Source organism: Anolis sagrei, chromosome 3, assembly GCF_037176765.1.
Source record: "Anolis sagrei isolate rAnoSag1 chromosome 3, rAnoSag1.mat, whole genome shotgun sequence".
In the NCBI taxonomy this organism is placed as follows: Eukaryota; Metazoa; Chordata; class Lepidosauria; order Squamata; family Dactyloidae; genus Anolis; species Anolis sagrei.
Genome location: NC_090023.1, coordinates 141,854,726 through 141,878,410, shown reverse-complemented (window position 1 = coordinate 141,878,410; position 23,685 = coordinate 141,854,726). Strand labels below are relative to the sequence as shown.

The 23,685-nt window shown below is 40.1% G+C and overlaps 1 protein-coding gene across 1 annotated transcript in view; it reads right to left on the bottom strand.

Annotated features, from left to right (window-relative positions):
- Positions 1–9,208: 9,208 nt before the first annotated feature.
- The window catches only part of ERCC6 (ERCC excision repair 6, chromatin remodeling factor), a 47,882-nt gene continuing 33,405 nt past the window's right edge, over positions 9,209–23,685 (bottom strand). Inside the window, exons 12-21 of the mRNA XM_060769324.2 lie at positions 23,089–23,184; positions 22,244–22,462; positions 21,293–21,403; positions 19,538–19,657; positions 17,877–17,971; positions 16,485–16,630; positions 15,758–16,399; positions 13,607–13,799; positions 12,167–12,245; positions 9,209–10,227 (exon numbers count right to left, since the gene is read on the bottom strand). Of these exons, the coding sequence (XP_060625307.2) occupies positions 9,805–10,227; positions 12,167–12,245; positions 13,607–13,799; positions 15,758–16,399; positions 16,485–16,630; positions 17,877–17,971; positions 19,538–19,657; positions 21,293–21,403; positions 22,244–22,462; positions 23,089–23,184 (2,124 nt within the window). The 3' untranslated portion in view covers positions 9,209–9,804. The remainder of the gene's footprint in view (positions 10,228–12,166; positions 12,246–13,606; positions 13,800–15,757; positions 16,400–16,484; positions 16,631–17,876; positions 17,972–19,537; positions 19,658–21,292; positions 21,404–22,243; positions 22,463–23,088; positions 23,185–23,685) is intronic.

Genomic DNA, 23,685 nt, shown 5'->3' with positions numbered 1-23,685 from the left:
TTCTGACATAACCAAGAACATAGTAGAACTAAATGAAACTAAGTGTTTCATGGAGCCAAAACAAATGAATTTAAGAGATTTTAGGTCATTACAAAAATGTAAAAATGAGTTGGAACCATAACAAAAGTAGGAACCACATAATGCTGATTAATCCCTGAGTTGAGAAATGCCCGGAGTACAAAGAGCCAAAGAAGCATATAAAAGCTATGGAGGATTACCTGGTCCCCGACAAATCAACAGTCTAAAGCAGGCATCCTCAAACTACAGTCCTCCAGCTGTTTTGGCCTACAACCCCCAGAAACCCTAGCCAGTTTGTTCAATGGTCAGTAATTCTGCAAGCTGGAGGCCCAAACAACTGGGGAGCTGCAGTTTGAGGATACCTGTTCTAAAGCCAAATACCTCTTCCACCAAGCCTTTACTGGGTATGGCCATTTGATAGTATGAATAGACATGTTGGTATATAAATTATCAGTGTATTTTAATTTTACCATTTTAAAGACAAAATCATTTAAATTCACTTGACACAGGTTTGATAGGTATAATAATAGATACAGATAGGTTGCTTACCTGTAAATGTTTTTCTTTGAATGGCCATATGTGTATTCAACCAATTGGACTTTCTGCCTCTTTGGAGCCTTCTAGAACCACTAGGCAGAAAAAGTTTTGGCGGTAATCCCACCCACCATGTTGAGTGTAATAAAGACTCCAAACACCCCTCAGTCCCAAGGTTGCAGCTACAGCCAATGAGACCAGAGGTAACATGACCCCGCTGTGAGGTGGATGGATGGGGTTGTGTGAATTCACAGGTGACCACTCAAGGAAATACAGTTACAGTAAGCAACCTATTCTTCTTTTTCACGGTCTCTCTGAATCACGCAAGTGGGTGACTAGCAAGCACAAGTTATTGGAGGCGGGAGTTATGACACACAGCAGACTAATGCCATGGATGAAAAAAAAATAAAGGATTTATTCAATAAGAATAATGTATGAACAATAAAGCTTTGAAACGGTGGCCTGTTTCCTTTGCTTATTGCAGTAAAATGTGCACAGTATATCAGCACACTGCCAAGTAGAGTGCATCACAAAAGCATACATGCAAGTAGAAGCATGACTATACATCCAATGAAATAAAACAGATCAATAGTATAGTCAGGACATGAGATTAGTTGCAAATGTGAACATCTGCCTAGTGAACATTGCATTGCATAGAGCAGTAGTTCTCAACCTTCCTAATGCTGCGACCCCTTAATACAGTTCCTCATGTTGTGGTGATCCACAACCATAAAATTATTTTCGTTGCTACTTCATAACAGGATTTTTGCTACCGTTACGATTGTCATGTAAATATCTGACATACAAGGTGTATTTTAATTCACTGGATCAAATTTGGCACAAATACCTGATACACCCAAATCTGAATACTAGTTGGGTTGGGGGAGATTGATTTTTCATTTGGAAGTTGTAGTTGCTGGGATTTATAGTTCACCTACAATTAAAGAGCATTTTGAACTCCACCTACGATGGAATTGAACCAAACATCGCACACAGAACTCAAATGACCAAGAGAAAATACTGGAAAGGTTTGGTGGGCATTGACTTTGAGTTTTGGAGTTCACCTACATATATGGGTTGCTTACCTGTAATGGTAGTTTCCCAAGTGGTCACCTGTGAATTCGCACATTTGTTATATTCCTGCGCTCGCGCAGGCAGCAATGGACATTCTCGAGACTATTTTTGACTGTTAGGGTAGCCTTGCCAATTCTCCCCGTCAGTATAAATAGCCCAATAGCGGGGCTACTACCCAGTTCTTCTAATCCGCTGCTAAAAGCAGCAACAGAAACAGAGACTTCACAAATAATCTAAAAACTAATATTAAACATGAAGGAAAATGTCTACTACTTCCTTCAAAAAGTGTGTATCGTGCCCAAATAAATTCCAGATAATGATGCACACCTTAATTGTCTACTATGCCTAGGAGGACACCTTTCCCAAGCGTGCGCCATCTGCAAGGCGTTCATGCCACAAACCAAAAAAGAACAGAGAACTGAGACTGAAGGCTGCTCTCTACGAACAAGCCCTTCTCTCCTCGACACAAATAACACAATAAGAAACCGCCGGAGCACCTCTCACAAAAATAAATAAGAAAATTCAGCCAGCAGCACATTCAACGAGTACACAAGCCGCTGATATCAGAATAAGAAAGAAGAAAAAAACCAAGCCGCAGCTCCCCTTGCGAGAGTGAGAAACAGCGCCACAATACCCTAAATCAATGGCGCAAGTGGCAAAAGAAGCTCCCTTGACAGAGGAAGCAGTAATAGTGGGTGAGGGGGCGACCCCCAAAATCCCTACTGATCCCTATACTAGGGATCAAGAGGACACACAGGCAGAGAAAGAGAAAAATGCCTCAGAAGCCTTGGCAACGCCACCTACCTTGACCCGCGCTGCAAACAACAGCCAGGACTCAATCATGGAGGCATTGGTCCTGGCACTGCCTCCTCCAGCTGGGCTGTTTGTAGAAACCTCTCCAAGATGCAGTCGAGTCCGCCCTCCATCTCGAGGCTCCGCGAGACTGGGAAGGCATCGACGCCGAGGCTGCTCTATGTCGAGGAGCACTTCCAGCTCCTCCTCCAACTCCTCCTCCTCTCCCAGAAGAGGGAAGAGATACAGAAGATGAAGGAGCTGGAGAAGCTTCTCTCGCTCATCCTCGATGTGGATGAGCAGGCAAGAAATACCCCTGCTGCCAATACCCACTCAAGGGAGTTTCTGGCAGATGGTGTTTTGTGAGGGCCCTGCCCCCTTTCAGTGGCCACCCACTACTGCTCCAAGTATAAGTATTCATAACACAATGGGAACACAAACAACTAAGCTGCGGGAAAAACCTGTACAGCATGAACCAGCCCATAGAATGAATTTAAAAGAGAATCCTCTAGAGGGACCTTCTCTTCTGATGCCAGAGGTGTGCATAGATGCACCACAACAGACACTTATAGAATTATCAGAATCTTCAGATGAGAATCCAATCACACCAGAGGAGACAAAGGAGACAGAACATGATGGCTCCCCTAATGAAGAATTTGAAAAATTCCACGCCCTACTATCTAGAATGATTAGGGCTCTCGACTTACCTGCACCAAAACCACAGGAAACAGTAGATGACCCAATGTTTCCTGCTGATCAACAGGAATCCCCTGCTAATACCGCCCTTACCTTACTTACTGAAACTAAGTTGCCGGAAGGGTCACCGGCATCAGCACCGGTTATGTCTAGGAGAGTTGACAATTTGTATCGAGTTGACCTCTCTGTTGCGGACTGGTTAGCTCGATCATTTAAACCCAATACAGTTATTGCTGAAGTGGGTCAAGGACGGAAATCAAAGAAGTCAACGTTAACACCCGCTGACAAGGAAGGCAAAATATATATATATAGATACAATAGGAAAGAAAACACATATGGCTATAGGCCTCATCACAAAGATGGCCCATTATGCAACGTATATGAGTGCTTACCAGACTTTTCTCTGGAACAAGATGACACCCTATATCGACCTTTTACCAGAGGAAGAACGTCTACCAAGAGCATTCACCTCAGAAGCTCTCCTCTTAAGCAAAATTTCAAATAGACTTCGCAAAACATCTGGCAGTCAGCAGGGAAAATGTTTGCAATCGCCACTTCAGCAAGACACCACTCTTGGCTAAGGGCCTCCTCCCTTTCAGAAGAAGGCCGCTCTCTTGCAGAAGAGCTGCCAATGCATGAGGACTGGCTCTTTAACCCAACAACCGACGGGAAACTAAAACATAATCAAGAAATGCCCTCTCCAAGCGGGACACTATCTCTCTCGCGTATTCCGTTAACCTCTACTGTTACTGATGTTATGCCTGTTTACTGTTCTAAGTATAGTCATAAGGAAGTAAGATCCCCAGTTTTTCCATATTTTGGAGCCCGTTTGGCCCCCTATTACAATATTTGGTTGAAAATTACTAGTGACCAGAGGGTTTTAAGGATTTTTAAAAGTGGATATTTTATTGAGTTTGAACAACTGCCACCAATTGGGTATTTAAGAATCACAACCCCCTCTCCTCTACTAATAGAGGAAATTAACAATCTTCTCTCTAAAGGAGTGATATCCCCGATAACATTAACAGACCAAGGGCTCTGTTTCTACTCGAAGTACTTCTTAATTTCTAAACGGGGAGGAGGCCAATGCCCCATATTAGACTTATGGGCCGTAAACTCCTTTATGAACCCTAAAAAGTTTTGAATGGTGTCATTGAAAACAATTCTTCCCTTGTTGAATAAAAATGCTTGGTTCACCACTGTGGATTTGAAAGATGCTCATTTCCATATTTCAATCTGCAGGGAGCATCGGAGATACCTTGCCTTTATGGTTGGTCGCCAGGCATATCATTTCAATGTACTGCCTTTTGGTCTATCTACTGCACCAAGAGTCTTTACAAAGTGTATGGCCGTGGTAGCGGCCTACCTACGCACAGCGGGGGTCACGGTATACTTTTACATTGATTACTGGTTAATAGTGGCTAGGTCCAAGGAGGAATTAGCTGACCACATCAGCCAAACATTATGTTTTCTCCAGTCTTTAGGTCTGATAGTGAATTAGGAGAAATCTCATCTCACACCAACACGGAGAATACAGTTCATTGGAGCGATATTGGACTCGGAGTTGCAGAGAGCCTTCCTACCCAATGACCAGTTTCTGAACCTACGAACGCTAGTTCTGCAGGCAGCTCATCAGGACACCATAAAGGCCAGGCAAATCCAAGTAATTCTAGGGCATATGGCCTCCACTACTACGGTAACTCCGCATGCGAGACTGCATATGAGGCCTTTACAGTCATGGTTCCTATCAGTCTTCAACCCGTCAAAATGCAGACCCAGTTATGTCCCTATCATTACCTGGGGAACTACAGAGTCCCTGCTCTGGTGATCAGAGCGCCACAATGTCTGTGCTGGTCTACCATTCCATGAGCTCAGCCCCTCCAAAATTATGACCACAGACTCATCGCTTATGGGTTGGGGGGCACAAGTGGATGGTCTCACGGCTCAGGGCACGTGGTCCGCCCTAGAATCCACCCTCCATATAAATCAGCTGGAATTGCTGGCCATAGAAAAAGCACTAAAGGTGTTTGAATTAGTCCTCTCAAACCACGCCGTCCAACGTCTGACAGACAACACGACAGTGATGTTCTATATCAACAAGCAAGGGGAAACTCACTCTCCCACGCTCCTATCGTTAACACTAAGGATATGGTATTGGTGTATGAAAAAAGACATTCACCTCATAGCTATCCATTTGTCAGGGGAACAAAACACACCAGCAGACTTTCTAAGCAGAACCCCACTAGCCCATCACGAGTGGACTCTCAACAAGGAGATAGCATCCCTTCTCTTTAAGGCATGGGGGAGACCAATGATAGACCTGTTTGCATCCCCAGACAACAAACAGTGCCATCTATTCTGCACACATCTAAACCGGGACTCACTTCCCAATTGTCTGGGCGATGCTTTCCTGATACATTGGGGGAATCACGAGGTTTACGCATTTCCTCCCTTTCCCCTCCTTCTGCGGGTAGTGTCAAAACTCTATCAGGACAGAGCCCAGGGAATCTTGATCACCCCATGGTGGCCATGCCAGCCGTGGTTCTCCCTGGTCATGCAGATGTCCAGGAAAGTATACAAGCCACTTTCAAACAGAGGGAAACCTTCTGTTAGCACAGAACAACCGTGTCCTCTACCCAGATGTCCATGCCCTGAGGCTAACCGCATGGAGAATCTTTCCCAACCAAGAGATTAGATTCCTCTCTCTCCAAGCCTGTAAGATTAGTTTTGGAAGCTGCCCAAAGAATATCTACAATAAGGTCATATATTTATAAATGGTCCCGGTTTACCAAGTTTGCCCAAGAGAGGGGTGCAGACCCCCAGGCTGCCCCAACTTTACTCATACTAGATTTTTTGATACCCCTTGCCAATCTGGGACTCTCGTTGTCCTCCCTAAAATGCTACCTGGCAGCTTTATCTTGGTTCCGGAGGAAAGCAGGCATAACATCTTGTTTTAGTGACCCATTAGTGTCACTTTTTATGAAAGGTTTTAGGAACATGAAACCACCAGCAGCACCAGTCACCCCACCTTGGAGCCTAGAGATAGTGCTCGCAGCCCTAACAAAACCCCTGTTGGAGCCACTGGCATCGACAGAGCTGTCCTTTCTGTCTTAGAAGGGTGGGGGGAGCTCTGTGCTCTAAGGTGCGACGAGCCATATATGAGGATGCCCAAAAACAAGGTGGTTCTAAGGACAGACATAGCTTTCCTTCCCAAGGTAGCCAGTTGACTCCATATCTCGCACGAAATAGTATTACCAGCCTTCTTCCAAAGCCCATCTTCCCCTTTGGAGAGAACCCTCTACTTGCTGGATGTCCGTAAGGCGTTTGCTTACTATGTTAATGAACCTCAGGAACCCGGAAGTCCAGAGATGACTGTGGACTCAAACAATGATGGATCTGGACCAAACTTGGCACGAATATTCAATATACCCAAATGTAAACACTGGTGGGATTTGGGGGAAATAGACCTTGACATTTGGGAGTTGAAGTTGCTGGGATTTATAGTTCTCCTACAATCAAAGAGCATTCTGAACTCTACCAACGATAGAATTGGGCCAAACTTCCCACACAGCACCCCTATGACCAACAGAAAATACTGTGTTCTCTGATGGTCTTTGGTGACCTCTATGACACCTCCTTGCGACTCCCCCATGAGTCCCGACCCCCAGGTTGAGAAACGCTGGCATAGAGGTACAATAAATAGACATGATACAACACATAAGACAAGAGCACTTAATAATAACGAAACACAAGATAGAAAAACTGACCAACCAAGAAAAGTGTCATTCAATGGGAGGGAGTTCAAACAATAGTGAGACACGAAAGTGGATGGTGTACACCATGTAGCAGCCTTACAAATGGCTTCCAGTGACACACTTCTCAAAAAGGCAGAAGATGTTGCAGCTGCCCTGTACCCATGGGCCCGAACATGGTCCAGAGGCTGCTTCCCAGCAAAGTCGTACCAGTTTGATAGTGTGAACTATCAACTTGGACAGTCCCTGGGGAGTCCAAGTTTGTCCTTGGCACAGGCCAGAAATAACCTATGTGAGTCTTGAGACATTAGTAGTTCTATAGATATAGAAAGACAATGCACGTTTTACATGAAGCAAATGGAGTCTCATCTCCAAAGGAGAGGTCAGATTTGTGAACAATACAAGTAACACTATTTAATGTAAACAGAACTCACAACTGTTTACATTAAATAAGACACAATTTTGGTAGAAAGGTAGTATCAGGTTGGAGAACAATCCTATCTAACCTACATGATAGGTAAGGCCAGTCCTTATGGAGCACACAGATCTCCCCATCCTGATGCACAGAAGTGGCTGCAATCAGAAAGGCAGTCTTCCATGACAGCAAGTGTAAAGGCATGTAGTATATGCTCAAAAGGCTTGTCCATGAGCTTCAAGGGTACCAACTTGAGGCTCTAGTCTGGGACCAGGTGGAATACCAGGAAGACCCTCCTTTGGATACACCAGTATCAAAGATCAAGTGTAAGCATTAGGAGTGTACATGATCTCAACAACACCACACCAAATATGGATGTGGTGTTGTCCGTGTGGACTTGTACCGTCAAATTTGCGACAAACATCTCAAAGCACCTCAGAGCTTTGAAGATTGCGATAAATTCTAAGGCCCGTCGCAAACTCTGTTCCTGCGAGAGAAAACCTTGCTAGCAAGTCCCTGACGTCATGAGCCTGCGCCTCTCTCCCCGCCCCTTTCTCCGCCCCTTTCTCTTTGCGAGCGTGGTTTTTCCTTTGCTAGGACAGCATTGCCCGCATTTTCTCTCAGTTGAATTCTGCCAACTGAGAGAAAATGCGGGCAATGCTGCCCTAGCACAGGAAAAACCACGCTCGCAAAGAGAAAGGGGCAAAGAAAGGGGCGGGGCGAGAGGCGGAGTCTTGTGACGTCAGGGACATGCTAGCAATTTTCCTCCCGCAGGAACAGAGTTTGCGACGGGTCTAAGTAGTTTATGTGATGGGTAGTCTCAGCTTTCAACCAACGTTAGTTGACAGTCAAGCCCTGGCGATGAATGCCTCAACTTATCATAAAGGCACCAACACAGATATTACTACAAATCCACCACCATGAGTCGGGAAGATTCAGTGGTGAATGCGGGACCTTCCCTGATACATCTAGAGTCAATGCTGTTGACACCATGAGTCAACAGACTTGGATCTTGGCTGGTATTTTAGTTGAGAACTGAAGGACTTACGTTGACAAGTAAAGGAAAACCTTTAGACCTCTGAAGGGGGTGGAGTGGATTGGCTCTGGAATAGTTGTGAGTTCTGTCAACTACCTTGAAACAACAGGCAGGATTGAGAATTGAACCCATATCTCCATATTAACATTCTGGTTGTGTTTGAGCTTCAAGTCCATAAATTCATTAAAAAATCTGGCTCATTGAAAGGCCTTCAATTTCTCTTCTAAGGGAGGTGAAACTAACATAAAGTTCGTGGTTTGGATAGTGTTCTAATGTAATGAGCAGAGGTTTCTGATTTTGGCTGCAACACATGAAAGGAAATGAGAGGTTTTGGCACCTACTCAGGAAGGTGGGCGGAGTTACTGCCAAAACTTTTTCTGCATAGTGATTCTAGAAAGTACCAAAGAGGCTCTGTGCAGGTGTAGAATACCCAGTTCTGTGATCCACAGAGACCATGAAGAAGAATGTTAATTTGTGCAGCAAGTTCCCACACGTGTACTAGACCACACCTGAAAGAGGCTACGGCAAGACGTCTTCTGAAAAAAAAAATTCCCTGGAACCTACTACATTGGTTAAACATAATCTCCAACATTCCATTTTGGGCAAGGTACTAAGTATGTGGTGGCTTCTCAACTCTAGAGGATTCTGGATGATATCATCTAGATCAGTGGTTCTCAACTTGTGAGCCCCCAGATGTTTTGGCCCTCAACTCCCAGAAATCCTAACAGCTGGTAAACTGGCTGAAATATCTGGGAGTTGTAGGCCAAAACCCCTGGGGACCCACAGGTTGAGAACCACTGATATAGATCCATTTTAGTCTAGCTTCAGAAATAACTTTGGTCACCTTGGTGGATGATCTATCCAGGGAACTGGACAGAGGTTTACATCCTGTTGGTTCTGTTGCCTTTATTAATTAAATAATTAAAACTACCCTAGTCATCTTATCACCATACCAACAAGTCTTGCATTTCTATTGCTATTCACACATACTGCTTACTCATAAAGGTCTGTTCCTAAGCACTTACCTCATGCATCTGATGAAGCAGACCTAAGTCTACAAAAGCTACCTACTTCTTTCTCCCAATTAGTCTCAAGGATGCTACAAGATCCCTTTGCATTGATCCGGAATAACAGGTATATGCTTTTGAATTCTCTCACAAATGCCATTAAGTACAATGATTAACCATTTGATTCCCAATTAAGACTTTACACATCCCCACTTCTTTAAAACCGATGTGGTTTTTTCTCCTCTATTTTGTGGCTTGGTTGTACAAAAAGTTAAGAAAAATGCATTCTGAATCTGCATTTCCCTCATTTTAAACAAGAAACAAGTCACTCAGTATTATTGCTATGTAATAATATTAATAGTACTGTTTACATTAAATAGTTTACAAATAAGAATAAATTAAATATCACTCTTAAAAGGGAATTATAAAAACATAGGATTTGGCAATGCTGGATAGGAACTATATAACTCAAAGGAGGTGTCAGGAGAACTCTGGTTTTAGTTTCCAGATTCCTTCTCCACTTGAATGCCTATGAAAACTGCAGATGTTTCTCAGAAGTTCTCGAAAGACACAAGACTGTTCTACACTCAGTTTTGATTCATATTCCTGCAATATTTCCTGCGTGCTAGCTTGACCTGGCACACGAACCCGGAAAGCTATGAAGTTTTGTACATCCATGAGCAACTCTTCATGCTCTCTTGCTACAGGGAGAGCAGCTACCGCCTGCTGAACCCTACTGTCAGTTTGGCCATCTGTTCTGTGGGGCAGATGATTTCTTTCTCTCATTTTGGCCAGCAAAAAGGATGAATCCAATGTACTTGAAGAGGACTCTCCTGCTTCCACTCTTCCAGTAAAATGAGAATTGGAAGTGTTTTTATTTTCCTCCCTCTCGCTTTCAGTACCCTGAAAAAAGAAATGGAAAAGTCTCAAAGGCCAGAATTCAACTATGTCTTAGTCAAGGAATCACTTAGTGGAAAATGAAACACAGCAATTGTCCCTATCATGTCACAATTCAATGGCCAAAATGAAGAAAGCTAGTGAAAATGTAGGTGACATCAATTTTTGTTGCTATATACCTTCAAGTCATCAATTTAAGGCATAACTCATGGCAATCCTAAGTCGAGCCTATCACAAATATTTCTTTGTTTTCAGAATTGTTTTAATAATGGAAATTTTTAATTAAATCATGGCAATCCTAAGGTGAGCCCATCACAAATATTTCCTTGTTTTCAGAATTGTTTTAATAATGGTAACTTTAAATTTAATTTAAAAATTAAATTAAAGTTTTAAATTTGTATTGTTTTTAATGTTGTGAACAGCTTTGGATCTCAGTCCTGGTAGAAAAGTGGGGTACAAATTTGTTGTTGTTGTTGTTATTATTAATTTGCCTCCACCTTTTCTGAGGCTGGGAATGTGATTTACGCAAGATCACCTAGCAGATTTCCATGGCCGAGCAGATTCAAACCACTATCTCTGAAGTCATAGTTCTACGCTCAATCTATTACACTATTTTAAAAGGTAAACATTTTCCCCTTGACATTAAGTTTAGTCGTGTCTGACTCTGAGGGGTGGTGCTCATCTCCATTTCTAAGCTGAAGAGCTGGCAAGTTCATGTGACCCGCCGGAGCAGTACCTATTGATCTACTCACATTTGCATGTTTTCAAACTGCTAGGTTGGCAGAATCTGGGGCTAACAGCGGGAGCTCACCCCACTCCTCAGATTTGAACCACCGACTTTTCCATCAGCAAGTTTAGCAGCTCAGCGATTTAACCCGCTGTGCCAGTGGGGGCTCCATTTTACACTATTTTAATCATAGTTTATTTTATCCATATTTAGAACATATCAAAAATCTAAAGAAATGTTTCCAAAATAGCTATTAAAGCAGTGGTTTATCTGATGAGGTTTATCTGATGAGAGCCTTAAATATTGCACATTAGAAACATTTAGGGAAAGTTTGGGGTAACAGTCAATGTATTGGTTTATATACACACACTAATCTCATAATTGGAAAGTATCACATTTTATGTACATGTTGTACCAAATAAAACACTGAACAAGTGTAATGTGTATCTGCATGTAGATTAACAAATTCAAAAATCTGTAGTAACAAACACTGCCTCTGCTGCTGCAATTCAGCAGCCCTTCTTCACACCATTTTCATTGAGAAGTGAGGTAACCAAAATGGAATTATATTACAAAATTTTGCAAAATAATTCTGATGTTATAAAAAAACACACCTTACTTCTATATATGCTATCTGAATAAAAGACAATATACATATTTTAAATAAAATAAATTTTCTTCAGATGCTTCAAGAACATCCCCACCCCCCAAATATATATACTAAAATATAATAAAGGGGAAATGTAAGAGATGTTTTTAAAATTACTTCCAGCACAATGAAGTACATTTTATTTTTTTCTTGGAAGTTATTAATCAAACTGTTTTCTGTTAGTGGAAATCCATTATTACTGGAAGTGAAAACAGAAGTCTGTTTAGGTATACATGACAGCACTAACTTTGACATAGTTGTCAAACTATTTCATTATAAAATGGCAGTCATTTCTAAACTTCTATTTTGGAAATGTTCCCCTTAACACATTTTTCTAGATTTTTTTTATCTTCAATACATGATTTGAATGAAGTAAAATAGTTTTTTGTTTATGCTGTCAATTTTTATTGGATCTGAAGGCAAAATCAGTCTCCGACCCATTTGTGATAATGGTATCTATGTTCGTGTAAATATTATACTGCTAGAGAGCAAGGGGTTAACAAGATGATCATCTCTGCTTGAACCTTTCAAATTTAGAATGAAGAGAAATGTTTCTTGCTGTGTTTTACCTTGCACTTCTTTGCTGCAGATGGAGACGTTGGGGATGGTGTTACCAAATTTAGTTTCCTTTTCTGCCCAAACCTTTTTCTGGGGAAAAAAACCGCAAAAGAATTAGAAACATATTCTTCTCAAATTCACACCATCAATTCATAGCTGGCAAATCACTTTGATTATAAGAGCAGCATACCAGCAGTAGATGAGGCCAAAGTTAAAAATGGACAGTGGTGCAGAAGATAAGGTGCAGAAAAGACATGATAGCCATGTATAAATATTTGAAAGGATGTTATAAGGAAGAGGGAGCAGGCTTGTTTTCTGCTGCCCTTTAAACTAGGACTAGGAGTAATGGGTTACAAATTCCAATTGATCATTAGGAAGATCTTCCTGACTGTAAGAGTTGTTCAACAGTGGAACTCATTGCCTCAGAGTGTGGTGGAAGCCCCTTCCTTAGAAGCTTTTAAACAGAGGCTGGATGGCCATCTATCAGGGGTACTTTGTGCTTTTCCTGCATGGCAAGGGGTTGAACTAGATGGCCCATATGGTCCCTTCCAACTCTATGATTCTGTAGATATAATTAATATTGTTATTTAAATACTTGGGTCTGTCTCCTTTCCTCCTCTTTGCCATCTCACTCCATGTCCCCACCATTTTCGATTCACACACAATCTAGTGTAGTGATTCCAGTAGGCTTTTAAAAGGTCCCAAGTGTGTAGGAGGCCCTTTTCCTTAGAACAAACTACAACATGATGGACAATAGTCAAGAAAATGGGACAGAGCACATGGAAGGTTATCATTTCTCTCCCCAGCTGCCTGGGCAGTAAGGAAGAAAAAGGGGCAAGAGAGGGAGGAGAATAGGTTTTTCTTTTCTTCTTTTTTTGCATGAGCTTTTGTGGAAGAATATTCCTATTCTAATGAGTTTTTACCTTATTGCTATTCTAGGGATGGGCTTAATAGGGGAGTCTGTGAGTAGGAGTTTGTTCAGCCTTATATTAATAGGTCCAGTCCAGAGCCTACTCAAAACACTGGGTAATAAAACACATTGGGAAGATGAGTGTTTTTCAAGCTCTGGAAACAGTGGTTACAAGCATGAAGAGATAAATGTGAAAATGCAACTTGACTGAGTTTTAAAACTGCCTATAAATCAGAAATACAAATAGCCAAGGCTCGCTAGAGCTCTTGCTCATTATCTCCTTCAAGAGTTCAGGACAGCATTAGGCACACTGCAAATTTTACATGTAAAGCATTGGCTAAGTTGATGCTGCTCTTTGGGAAACTGTAAGATTAGAGGTGTGGTAACTGTAGAGCAAGAAGTACTTTTCTGTAATCTGTTCGTTATTTTCCTCTCTAGATATGATATGACTAAAAATATGAATATGTATTCCTGGACTGGATGGCCCTTTTGGTCTCATTACATTCTATGATTCCTTCTGTTCTTGAGTTCATGAGCTTACTTTGTCAAGCCAGGCATGCCACCATTCCCAGTCCATGTAGGAGTACTTGAAGTAACACCTTGGTATTGCTGCCGAGAGATCCTTAAGGCTCTAAGGGCATCTTGAGCAACCCGATTGGCTTCTGTTTCCATTAGTACATAATCTGGACTGGAGGCTTCCATAATGACATCATGTTTCATTACACTGTGTATTCCTGATGAGGTAGGTTGAGGATTAATAGGCAGCAAAGACACACATTTCATTTTTAAAATATCTAAAATAACATCAGTTGTGGAAACTATGCATGCAGTCTTTTTATTATTATTATTATTAATAATAATAATAATAATAATAATAACAACTTTATTTATACCCCACCACCATCTCCCCAAGGGACTCGGAGTGGCTTACATGAGACCAAGCCCAACAACACATCAATCAAAACAACAGGGAATAAGCAATGATATTTTACTCTGATATTGTCTACAAGTTAAAGTATCACAGTTGCCACCCCTAGGAACTGATATTCTATTGAATATGGGATATATCTATTTTATTTTATTTAGATTTTAAACTATATAACACATCACCTAGTCTAGCAAGTGTTAAAGTCATGCTGAGTACTATTTCCCTAGAATTTGAGAATCAAACAGACGTCAACATTCAAAATTGCTTACATGCATGGTTTAGATAGTGACAGCTTTCTTTCTGATGGTACACAAACTTTGTTTTACGTGCAAAAGTATTCCAAAAGTTGTATAAAATTACCTTCAGATTACATGTAAAAAAAGCTAAAGGTTTTCCCTGACATTAAGACTAGTTGTGTCCAGCTCTGGGGGGTGGTGCTCATCTCCATTTCTAAGCCGAAGAGCAGGTGTTGTCCATAGACACCTCCAAGGTCATGTGCTGGCATGACTGCATGGAGCGCCGTTAGAAGTGGTACCTATAGGTCTACTCACATTTGCATGTTTTCAAACTGATAGGTTGGCAGAAGCTGGGTCTAACAGCGGGAGCTCACCCTGCTCCCCACATTTGAACCACCAACCTTTCCTTTAGCAAGTTCAGCAGCTCAGTGGTTTAACATGCTGTGCCACCAAGGATTCCTCATATTATATGTACAAAGTACATATCAACATGCAAATAAAGTTTTCCAAAATAATCTGAAATCCAAAACATTGCTAGTTCCAAGAATGTTGGAAAAGGCATATTCGACTCATTTTATGGCCTAAATCCAACTGCTAGTTCTATTGCTTGATCCATTTGTGTAGAGACACCAAATATCATGGGCCATCCCTACGGCTACTTAATTAAGTTCTTTTACTTTTTGGCCAGTTCCCTCTAGGACTGCTGGAGTATTATCTCCTGGTGAACTCTTGCCCATCCGAATACTGGCTGCCTCCCACAGATACCTAAGTTTAAACCCCCCTTGATCAGATTTGAGAAATTCTTGACAAAATCCTGCCACCCTCTGGGAGGTGAAAGCCAATCCCTTGCCAGAAGTGCAACATCATTAGAGCACAGACCATGGTTCAGGAAGTAAAGTATTTCCTGGCGGCACCATCTGCAAATTTAATTACTTCTGTTATCCTTTTCTCCCTTCCTGGTCTGTGTCCTCAAATTGGGAAGTGAGACAAAATGATGATCTGGACATCAAGGCTCATCCAAGAATAATCAAAATATACTGTTTGCTATTATCCACAACTAGCCGTCCTCTGTCACGTGTTGCTGTGGCCCAGTCTGTGTATATGTGCTTTGTGTGTTTATATATATTTGTGTATATGTGTATATATGTGTGGTTTTGTGCATGCATTGTAATGTAATTTTTTTTGGCTTTTTAAGTATCTTCTGTTTTTCAGTGTTTTATGAGTGATGGTCACTTGTTGGCCTAATACGTGTATTGTGTCCAAATTTGGTGTCAATTCTTCCAGTGGGTTTTGAGTTATGTTAATCCCACAAATGAACATTACATTTTTATTTATATAGATTTCAGTTATCCAGGAGTCAGCATGTGCCAAAAATCCTGAATCAATAATACAAAAAAATATATATTCAAATATTCTGGCTGCAGGCTTTGAGTTAGAAATTACATACATGGAAAAATTAACTTCAATTTATTTTCAGAACCCATCTCAAGCTTTCTACCTTTTATAAAATGATGGAATAAGAAGGTACCTGATTTTTTGAAAAGCTTCTCCAAAACATAGTCATCATTTTTCTCCAGATCGTTCGTCTCCTCGTTTTCTTCCTTTCTGTACCTTTTCTGCTTCACCAAGTGAGGAATTCGCTCACCTTCAAACTTGGCACCTCGGGAACGTTTAGATTTTCTTGAAGTGGTTTCATGATGCTTTCTTTTTGAAGTATGCTTGTTGTAATTGTTATCCAGCTGTTCGTTAGCACTTTGTTCCTTCCTATGTCTTTTTTTCTCATATATTGAAGTATGCTGCTTCTCAGAGTTTACACTACATTCACCAGAGTTCATTATTCCCATGTTCTCAGTTCCTCCCTTCACTCTTGATACTGATCCCTTGACTGATTCTTCTCCAATACTGAATGAATCTGTACCAGCAGCAGTACTCTGGGCATTGTCTTTTGGTAAATTAGATGTCCCACTGGATGTTTCTAGGTTTGTTCCAGTAATTTCAACTGAGTCTCTTTCTATAGGATGTGAATTTACATGTTGTCTTTCTGATAAGGAATATGGCAACGTGGTACATGTGGATGAAGTAGGCTCTGCAAAATTACAGTATTCTTTAGAGCGCTTTGCAGCTTTGTGCAATGTTTGCTTCTTTGGTTTTGGAACATCAGAACCAGTGCCTGAAATACATCAGATAACAAAATCATTTGTTATTCTTATTCCCCGTGTTGTTATAAAGATGTCACCACTCCTCCAATGACATACCTGCAAAAATAGCACTGGTTTCTGTTTCCTGAGTTCCATCTGGATTACTCAAACTAAAAAGTTCATAGAGGTCATTGGATTTAAAAAAACGCCTTTGCTTTGGATCTTTCAATATTCGGTTTGTTAAAAACTGTTTGAAGATTTGTCTGAAAAAACAGTAATTTATAGTAAAATGTATAAATATTTGTTCTCAGTCTATTTTTTCCAAGCTAAACATACCCAGCTCTCTAAGTCATTCCTCATAAGGTTTAGGGTTTTAATTTTTTTTATTCAAGAACGAGAAAAAAATAAAACTCATGAACTTTTTAGATGTATAAAACTACCCTAACTACATACTATCCATCATAATCAGGCAACTATTAAACTTTCCACTACTATCTGATGTTTGTTAGCCCTTCATAGTGTACGCCACATGTGTCAAATACGAGTTCTACATGCCAAATCCTGCCTACCATGTTATTTTATGCGGCCTGTGAGGCTTTCAATGTTCTCAAAAGGCTGTTTGTAACTGTAAGGCTGTACAAATGTAACTGTTGCCCTGGTGTTGAAAGCTTTGCAGGCCATATAAAATGATGTGGCGGGCCAGCTTTGGCCCACTGGGTTTGCATTTGATGTGTGTGGAATACTATATGGACTGCCAAATGGATGAAGCTGAGTCCCAGGATTTGTGCTCTGTCAATGTTAATATACACAAAAGTGGACCTAGCATTTTTGTAGCATCTCAGATCTTAAAACAGGAGGACTATTAAAACAAGAACCTCTAATCTTCAGGGGAGAAAACCTGTGCAGAAGGAAAAATGGAAAAGGCTTTCCCTTACATAGTGCTAGATGGCTCACATGTGGATCTGAAAACCTAAAGCCCCAAACCTGAACATGTTGTTGATAGACAGTTATATGTGTGACTTGAAATCTGGAAAGGGCAGCTTTTTCCCCCCGTCAAGGATCCTTGTAGATGACAGTTTTTACAAATCTCCTATCGTGTACCTTCTCACCTATGCCCACTTACCACTTTCAAACACTAAAAGTTATCTGGGGTTTTAACAAGCTATTTCCCTTTCTCCTTATTCTTTTTGGGTGTTTTCAACCTTTAACATTTGATTTCACAAAACAAACACCCCTACTTGAATCCCAACTTCCCTTTCTACATAATAATTAGAAATTAAGTTAATTTTATGTCAAAGTCTGAAAGTAGATGATATAGTAATTTGGTTGAAGCTAAGCAGGCCTATATGTGGGTTAGTATCTGAATAGAAGCCTACATGAGAACTTTATAAGCATGGTGCTAAGATTCAAAATGGAAAAGGAGAGATAGAAAAGTAATAACTATGCCCTGTTCCTGTGTGCTATAACTAGTAAAACACTAGTGCATCAGAATATCATTGCTCTACTTACCTGTGGTAAATCTTTTCTTCAATAGTACCTGCAGTAAGAAGTCTGTACACAGTAACTTCTTTTGTTTGGCCAATTCTCCATGCACGTTCTCGAGCCTAGAGTGCAAAGATATGTGTTGCAAATAGAATGGCGAAAATCTGTCTTAATATATAAACATGGTCACTTACTCAATTTCTTTATAGAAAAAGCAATTGTAGATCCCACAGTATGGATTGGGAATATAAGGATGAGCAAGGTATCCCCTCTGAACATGCCATTTTTTTTTTTTGCTGAAAACTGCTTCCCAACAAAAGAAATTTCCAAAATCCAATTAACTTAAAATCACAAAACTTTAGTATGGGAAGAGACCATATGGACTGTCCAATTCAACCCTTGCCATGCAGGAATATCTCATCAAAGCACTCCTGAGAGATTGCCTTCCAGTCTCTGTTTAAAAACTTTCAGAGAAAGAAATTCCACCACAATCCAGGGTATTATATTCCACTGTTGAACAGCTCCTGCTGTCAGGAAGTTTTCTTAATGTTTAAGTGGGATCTCTTTGCCTGTAGGTTGAGTCTGTTGTTCTGTATCTCTGTCCTTGGAGTAGCAAAAAACAAATTTGCTCCCTCCACAAGTTTTGAAAAATGAGATATTTATGAAAATCATTAATTCCAATTTTGAATAATTAGGTTAACGAACTAACAAAAAAAATTAACAAATCAGGGGCCTCTATTATCTGTTATGAACTGCTCTGGTGACATTGGGGGCAACAAAAATAGTCTAGTGAAACTGGAGACAACAAATATTGTATGTTGTTCCTAGACTGAACCTTGCCTACTCAGTCCTAAAACAAGGTATTTCCATTCTAATCAGATCAGATAAAATTATTTTAACATAATTTAAAATTTTGACTCTTAAGAAGTAATATCAGCATGCTGTGAAAGGCTCCATAACATACCACAATGGTCCAAGCTCAATGTTTCTTCCCACTTTTCCTTGAGAAAAAGGATTTTTTTGGTGGCGGCATCATACTACTGATTCATATTTAAAGTTGTGGTCCAGGAAGGACCTTCTCATATGTACTGCTTTCTGAAGTTCCATATTTTTGCACATGATCTTGCTTGTCTACATGCTGCGCTTTACATTTATCCCTGAAGAAAGTCATTTTACAGGTCCAAAACTAACAATTTAAGAGTTTCAGGAACTTTTGTTTGGAGAACAGAAGATTGAACGGAGATGTGAGCGTCATCTTTAAATATTTTAAAATATTTCATATAGAAGATGGAGCAAGCATGTTTTCTGCCACTCCAGAGACTAGGACAGAAACCAATGGATTCAAACGATGAGAAAACAGATTCACCTGTTTTCCTGCTATTGTTCAACAGTAGAATAACTGTCTTGATGGATGGTAAACTATTTTTAGAGGTCTTCCAATAGTGGTTGAACAGGCATCTTTCAGGAATGCTTCAGTTGTGTATTCCTGCATTTTCCAAAGGCATTTGGTGGACTTGACTACTAGAGCAGCAAGGAGTAGTAACCTATTCCAGACTACCATCATCCACTACTAGAAAATGTATGATTCTAACATTCTATTTACCTGCCAGCCTGACTCAAGGAAAATATTGGATTGTATTACTTATTAGCTCTATCTCAGATTTATAGTTCTTTCCCACAAGATGTACCTGGGTATCCGTGCTGGGATTCCAGTCAGGATCATAAATAATCACTCTGTCTGCACCTGTTAAGTTAACACCAAGCCCACCAACTCGAGTAGTCAGGAGAAATACAAATATGGATGTATCCTGTAAAAATATAATAAGCAGAAAGCATTGAGGAAAAATATGAACTACAAGTTTTTTCTTTTGTTTTTTTGTTTAGCCACTTGTCTTCATTTAAACTTCAGGTTGCTTTGATTTTTAAACCCAGAACCACAAAAAAATCATGGCTTGTTTATTCAGCAGACCAGTGTGAAATAAAAAACAAAAGCAGTCTAAAAATAAAATCAAAAAGGGCCACTCACTTTTGCTGGACTTTACCCAAATGATTCATCTGATGAAATCCAAATAGAGATTTCAGCAGAGATCTCAATATAAACTTGCAATTGACTGCAAAGTAGAGTTCTGAAAAGATGTGAAAGGATAGCACCTGTGGAAATGTCTATGTCTGAAGCAGTATTCCAGTGGCAAATAAACAAGAAGGTTCCTACAACAGAAGGTGTTCACCTGATCCTCCTGCATATTTTGTTTAGGGTGCAAATTGTGTATTACTAGTACCAGCAATATTCCACCTGTAATCCCCTGAGCTCAGGACGACTTCATTCAAAGATTGTGTTCTTGAATTCCCGTTTGAACCTCTGGTTTCACCTGTCTGAAGACCCCACTTTCCTGATGTGACAAAACTAAAATATTTCTAAAATCTTGCACAAAACAATAATTATAATTACTTCCTTGACCTGTTGCTGACTTTTGAGAGATAGCAGCTTATCACTATGCTCTCCTCTCTTGTTTGTGCCATACACTGAAATACAAGCTTATCTGTTTCTTTGTGTCTATGACTCTCAACTGCTTCTACATCTGGAGCAGACTCATAGCAAAGCCAACAAACACCTATGTCTCTGTCTCCTCAGGTTGTTTAAAAGCCATTCCATTCTATAGTCACTGTTGTTCTGTGCCCGAAGCTGGAAAAAAATACCACACAGCTACATAGTTGTTGAGTTGTCTCGTTCAATTTGTACAATGGTTCCAGTGATCTCCATCTCAAAATGTCTTGAATATTTTAAACAGTTCCAAGAAGTTGATATGCTTCTGGGACTCTGTCAATGACCACTGGTCATGAACAGCAAAGTCCCCGCATTTGGTTCTCCAACCTCAAAGAAAAGAATCCAACTCTCTCAGATGGAAATCCATGTCTGCATACATATTGAACTTGTTGATGGAATGGGACATGGGGGGCTCCAAGATGACTTCAGGACCGGAAGCAGGTAGGACAACAATTGAAAAGGGGCTGTAGGAGGTATATCTTGGAAAATCAGGCTGTCAGATGGGGGGTGGGGTGAGGTTTTGAGCTCGACTATCCTCAGCTCAGGTGAAGAGCTGAACACTGAGAAAGAGGAGGTCGAGGAGTCCTCATCTAAGATTTCTGGGAATTCTAGGCCAAAACACATGGGGACCCACAGGTTGAGAACCACTGATCTAAGACTAAGATTTAACACATGAATTATGACATTGTGAAAATTTTGTTATTCAGAGGAAATGCTTCCCTCTAAAATTCTCATCTGAAGTAGATCTCCAATGTTTTACCCAGTAAATTTTTCCACAACACTAAATGTTTGTTAATAGTTTGAGTCAATCCTTAAAAAATCATACAGCAAAATTCAAAACAAAACCATGATTCTTAAATGAGGCTCCAAAAGCTTGGACTTAATCACAAGTTCTCACCTCATTGAACCTTGAGATAAGGGGCTGCCTTGATGCAACTGTTGTAGTACCATCCATTTTGACGTAGGAATAACTTCTTTGCTTCAGAAATGCTTCAATGATGTGAAGCATCTGCAGGAAGGGGGCAAGTGGAGTGAGAACAGATTATTTTGAAGAGGCATCAAATTAAAATACTTACTTTCAATATTTATAATTTATTACAGATGGTTCACCATATCCAATAATACCAGTGATACAGGTGTGTATTTTCAAAGTACAATACAGAACTGGAAATCTAAAACACACAGTAAAATACCCAAATCCTATCAAACTGAAACATTTCAAATTTAAAAGAACCCCCAGAATTAAACAGTCTAAAATACTATAATTCTGAAATGGAACACACAATCATGCTATAAACAACCAGCAATTTTAATAGGCATCTTAAACATGTCGCACAGCTGGTAATGGCAGTGGCGGAAGCAGAACCCACCCAAAGCAGAGGAAAAGGGTGGCAGGGAGATCAAGAACAGTAGTGGTGTTGGCAGTTGTAGGCCACTATAGGACAAGGGGAGGCATAGTCAATCGTATCGTGAGCAGTCAATGTTTTAAGTGATTTTCTAACTTTCAAAAAATCTAACTATTTGCTTTTGCTTAAACTCCACACATATTTCTAAAAACATGAAAAATATGTCCATTTCTTGCCAAGAAAAAAAAGGTGTTAGTGTTGCCACACACTGGAAATGTCTTGAACCAAGGAAAGGAATCCTTTTACCAGAGCAATTGTTTAAGAGTAATACAAATATATATACAAATATATATACACACAGCAGCATGCTGATCAGAAGCAGACATCAAGGATAGACTGCCATATCATTTGGATGACTTCAAAGGATTAAATTATTTCAAACTGGAATCTAATCTGCTTTGGAAGGCCGCAGTACATACCAAATGTATGTTAGATGCACTTACCTGCCTAGACTGAGTAAAAAGAAGCACTCTGTGTCCTTGCTTGGACCATATTTTTAGCAGAGACTCTACAACAATCATTTTCCCAGAACGCTTCCAGAATCCGAAATGATCTTCTTCGTTTAACTCTTCATCAGGTACACCCTTCAAAATCTTAGGGCCACCAGAGAAGAGGTCTGGATGATTGCAAATTTTTCTCAGGGCAATCAATCCAGAGAAAATCTACACAAAAGACACAGCAAATTTTTTTTCCATCAATCCTTTCAAATATTATACTTCACTTATAACACACCACAATTTAAAAAACACCAATTGTGGGGAAATACGTTTTCAGTAGCCCACTTTTTTCTCCTTCAATAAAAGTCATGACAACATGTTGGAATTATATAATAAAATATAATTATAAAACTAAAGGGGGTAGAAAGCATTTATTCACTGTGCATTCAAATCAGTTGTTTTTAAAACTTCTGTTCGCCATCTTACAGTTAAGAATCTGTATTCTTTGTTTCTCCTTTTGTCCACTTTTGGCCTGGATAAATAAGGGTTGCTTTTATGACATTTTTGTCATGTGCATTTTGTTTCTGCTTATTTACTATACATTACTTTGTTTCTTTGCTGCATTATCTAAGGAATAACTTTTTAAATTCCTTTATCTCCTTTGCATATTATTGTCTCAGTTGTGGCTGTTTTCAAGATCACTAGCCACATTCTGAATTCCATGGGATTTAATAGAGGCCTTCAGTATTCCTTTCATCTTACTCTGGGCATCTAAAGAGGCAAATGTCTCCAAACCTCTGATCTTTTGGTGCTGCCAGGGCCTTTCAAGTCACAGGGTGCAAAAGACTGACCTGCATTTCTCCATTGAGAATCTGATAAACTTCCTTGGAATCAATAAAACTTTTATAAACTTGATGCTGCTCATCTGTCAAACGACAAAAAAGTACCTAAAGAAAGAGAATGCAAATTTTACACTTAAGCAACAAAATAATTGAACATAACTGTAAACAATACCATACGTATCACAATATAGGCATACCTCAGTTAACAAAGGTGCTGACAAAGAAGCTCCTTTTTGTGCCCCAAGCCCACCCTCCCATTTTTTCTGTTTGTTCTTTGTTAATCTGGGTGTCTTTTTTACCAGCATTTGTATAGCTCTATACGCCTGCCTGCAACAGGCAACGTAAACAGCAGCTGCTTCCAGAATCACCAGCCACAGGGGACATTGTGAATATTTTGGTTAATTGTTGTCTATATACCAAGGTGTGATCCCAATATTTATAACTGCTTTTGGTTAGAACAATCAACTGGGAACTGCCAAATTGTTTTATTTTATTTCTGGTGAGAATCTATACATTATAAAAGCCGTCCACCGGAGAGACCACTTTATCTCACAAAATGGGGTCCCTTGTCATGGCTATGAACTTATCTAAATTCTCTAACTGATT